The 4,461-nt window shown below is 36.6% G+C and overlaps 1 protein-coding gene across 2 annotated transcripts in view; it reads left to right on the plus strand.

Moving 5' to 3' along the window:
• The window catches only part of LOC106882617 (CCR4-NOT transcription complex subunit 10), a 59,806-nt gene that overhangs the window by 48,620 nt on the left and 6,725 nt on the right, over positions 1-4,461 (plus strand). For both annotated transcript variants that reach the window (XM_052970699.1, XM_052970704.1), the window contains 3 exons: positions 414-527; positions 1,742-1,872; positions 3,221-3,280. In XM_052970699.1, coding sequence (XP_052826659.1) covers positions 414-527; positions 1,742-1,872; positions 3,221-3,280 — 305 coding nt within the window. The remainder of the gene's footprint in view (positions 1-413; positions 528-1,741; positions 1,873-3,220; positions 3,281-4,461) is intronic.

Below are 4,461 nucleotides of genomic sequence, written 5' to 3' on the forward strand. Positions count from 1 at the left end.
GGACAGAAGACAAGCAGCGACCAAGACAGTGAACAAATTGTATGACATAAAAATAGTAAAGAACATGTAAGGTAGTGACATGTTAACTGCCTTGTCATTGTAATAAATAAGTAGAAAATAAAACATGACTAATAGGATGGGGAAAGGGAAAGTGTAAAAGCTGATACCGAGAACAGGTAGAGAAATAATATACGGCAACTTGTGACTATTCTGGCTCTTCCTTAAAACTGTAGTAGAGTTTGATATGAATGACATTGTGTAGAATTATATTATTTATACTCAAAAAATATATATTATGTTTGGTGAAGCAATGAAAATGTTACTGAAATAGGGGATATAGTGACTTCCAAGCCCTTGTTAGTTCTGCTAACTACAAAATTGTTGCAAAATTTAATTTTGTTTCCTTGTTTCAGGTGTTCAATTCTGACTGCTAGTGCCTATGTATCTCTGTGTCTCAACGACCATCTTATTGCTCTAAATTACACCAACAGTTTACTTTCCCAACCACGTCTTTCTGGAGCACAAAGGTAACTTTCATTCATTTCTTTGGTTTCTAAATTAATACTAACATCATTGTAATTCACTTTGATTTTGAGAAAAAAACTTACTTGATTACTCAGTTAATTTGCTTTGTTCCATGATATTCTGAAAATATAGCTTGGTGAATTAAAGGGATTTATAGAGGAGATGGTGGTATCCTAGATTGCTGAGATTGATCAATGACAAAAAGGGAGACATCATTACCATACACAGCATCCTTTCGTACAGAAATGAGGAAAGATTGAATAACCATTTCTCACTAAAGAACTGATATGCTACTGGAAATATGTAGAGATGACCCAATCTATTGTACAGAATAGAACAGAAATTAAGAATTAAGAAAACAAAAACAACACACCTAACTGAAAATTACAGATGAATATTAGTAACTTACTGCTTCCTATAATTCTCTACTTACTAAGGAATAATAACAATTATCATATACTGGAGGACAGAAGGATATAGCAATATGCAGTGCTAGGGTTATCTCCCTGAAAGATGTTTTTTACTGGGACTGTTAGATAGACATTGATGCTTCTTGAATAGAGTTGGTACAGCTATAGAGTATGAAAGCAAAAATGATACCGTCTGATCTATAAGCTTATAATAGAATAGATTCAGTTTAAGATTTAAGGTGCAGAGATGGCTGTCTGGTTAAGAAGTTTGCTTCTCAACCACATAATTTCGGGTTCAGTGCTATTGCATGACATTTTGGGCAAGTGCAACAATAGCACCAGGCCAACCAAAACCTTGTGAGTGGATTTGTTAGGAACTAAAAGAATCTCATCATGTGTGTGTTTGTGTCTCCTTGTCTTGATGTCATGAAAAAATTGGAAACAGGTGAGGGTTGGTAACAACAATGGCATCCAGCCATAAAAGGCAATGATAATGATTCCTGTCAGTGCTTTTGTCATATGTCATTGTAAAAACACTTAACTTACCAAAGTCAACCTAGTAGGCAACTAAATATCCCTCTCATTTCAAAAGGTAAAACACAGGTAACAGTCTTGTTAATTATTATTTTATGTCAAGTCAGTATTTATTTGAAAATTGTAAATATAAGCAGAGTAGCTTCAACAATACTTGAAAATTTGGGGCTATTTGAGGCCATCCAACCTAGGCAAGTATGAAAAATTGAATGTGTGATCATTTGAAAGAAATGAGTAAAATAATTTGTTTAATATTCTGTATTGTCTTACAGGTACCTTGCGCACTTATATGCATCTGAAGCATTGGTACATCTAGACAGAATAGCTGATGCCATCCAACATCTGAATCCAGAGTACAGTAAGGATGTCAGTGTTTGTTCACAGGAACAGAAATCGGACCAAGGTATGATCTTTTTCCTCTTGAATACTTTCTGCATGTGTCTCAGGCATATATATATATATATATCACTTAGATTGTCATCAGAGATTTGAAATAATGAATAGCTATAACTCATTTCCGTGAAAATAGATTTCACTTCTGTATCATAATTTATTAAGTTGTAAGAAGGCTATTTGTAAAATGTTCGAGAAAACTGTTGTTACAAATTTGAATTTGTAAATGAAAATATAGACAAGACATCCTACCCACCATTAGTAATATGAAGAAACAGAGGTAACACAACAAATTCTATCAGTCTCTTTTGCCAAACTGCTAAGTTACAGTGACATAAACACGCCAACACCAGTTGTTAAGCGGTGATGGGGGAACAAACACAGATATAAAGACACACACACACACATATAGATATATACACATATATATATATATGTGTGTGTGTGTGTGACAGGCTTCTTTCTGTTTCCATGTACCAAACCCACCTACTCACAAGGATATATATATATATAATATGTTGTGTGTACTGTTAGATGTACGACTGCTACTGTTTGAGTTTGGAGCTCCATGTACGTTCAGTTTGCCTTTAGTATATTGCTTGGGTTACTACTATATTGAGTAGTATAACTGTTCATTGTGTACATAGATAATGTAAAAAGAATTATGATAAACACTAGTTAGACATTCGACCTCAGTAATATAATGCAATAAATCTGTTCCTCTGCTGATTTGTTGTGGTTAAAGCATCCAACTGCTTTTGGAACATCAAATGCTATGGTTCCAAATAACCACAATATTGAAATGTACATAGGGAACAAATCATACAAACTTGTGTTCATCATAATTTCTCCTATATATGTATAAGGATTTTCAAGCGAGATCGTTGCCAGTACCCCTGGACTGGCTCTTGTGCGGGTGGCACATAAAATACACCATTTTGAGCATGGCCATTGCCAGTACCGCCTGACTGGCCTTCGTGTCAGTGGCACGTAAAAAGCACCCACTACACTCTCTGAGTGGTTGGCATTAGGAAGGGCATCCAGCTGTAGAAACTCTGCCAAATCAGATTGGAGCCTGGCGTAACCATCTGGTTTCAACAGTCCTCAGGCAAATCTTCCAACCCATGCTAGCATGGAAAGCGGACGTTAAACAATGATGATGATGTATAAAGAGAGATAGATTAGATAGATTGATTGATTGTTTGCTTGATTGATTGATTGTTGCTCCCTCTTGAAGCATACAAAGTAATCTATTTTTCCATACGGAGTTCTATAATTTACATTTACTCCATATAATTAATCTCATTATCAACTGGTAATGTTGTGTATAACCTGACCAGTGTTATTTACTTTAATAGATAAAAATGACAAAATGGATAAAAGTGACCGTGATCTGGCAGACACTACTGAGACTAAAGGTAAGACCTATTTTTGCCTTTCTATTTTCCCTTCGGACACCCACAAACCTGAGACTGCCTCTGGTTGTTGGATATAAAAACTACCTGGTTCAAAGTGTTCATATTTTAATTTAAACCTTTATCTTTTACTTGTTCCTGTCTCTAGACTGCAGCCATGCAGAGGCACTGCCCTGAAGGGTTTTGTTGAGCAAATCAACCCCAGTACTTACTTTTAAGCCTGATACTTATTCTATGGGTCTCTTTTTACCAAACTGCTAAGTTAAGGGAACATAAACAAACCAACACAAGACACACATGCATAGCTATATCCATACATATATTATAGTCACAGACATGAGGTTTGCTTCCCTTACCCAACCACATGGTTCTGGGTTCAGTCCCACTGCTTGACACCTCAAGCAAGTGTCTTCTATTATAGCCTCAGGCTGATCAAAGCTGGTGAGCGGATTTAGTAACCGGAAACTGAAAGAAGCTCATATATATGTGTGTGTGTGTGTGTGTCTTTGTGTCTGTGTTTATTCCTCCCCACCACTTGACAACCATTGTTGGTGTGTTTACATCTCCTGTATCTTAGCAGTTCAACAAAACAGACTGATAGAATATGTACTGGCATTGATTCATTTGACTAAAATTCTTCAAGGCAGTGCCCTAGCATGACTGCAGTCTAATGAGTGAAACAAATAAAAGATGAAAGATGAGTGTGCATGTTTAGATATACAATGGGTTTTTTTCAGTCTCCATCTACTAAATCCAGTCAAGGCTTTGGTTGGCCTGAGGTTATAGTGGAAGATACTTGTCCAAAGTACTGCACTGTGGGCCTGAACCAAGATTACATGGTTAGAAAGCAAACTTCTTATCACACAGCCACACCTACTCTTTCACTCTTTTAATTGTTTCAGTCATTTTACTGCGGCCATGCTGGAGCACCACCTTTTAGTCGAGCAAATCAACCCCAGGACTTATTCTTTAGAAGCCTAGTACTTATTTTATCAGTCTCTTTTGCCAAACTGCTAAGTTACGGGGACGTAAACACACCACCATCGGTTGTCAAGCGATACTGGTGGGGAGGGGACAAACACAGACACACAAACATATACACACACACACATACATATATATACATATATACGACGGGCTTCTTTCAGTTTCCGTCTATCAAATCCACTCACAAGGCTTTGGTC

Source organism: Octopus bimaculoides, chromosome 1 (genome assembly GCF_001194135.2).
Source record: "Octopus bimaculoides isolate UCB-OBI-ISO-001 chromosome 1, ASM119413v2, whole genome shotgun sequence".
Taxonomy (NCBI): Eukaryota; Metazoa; Mollusca; class Cephalopoda; order Octopoda; family Octopodidae; genus Octopus; species Octopus bimaculoides.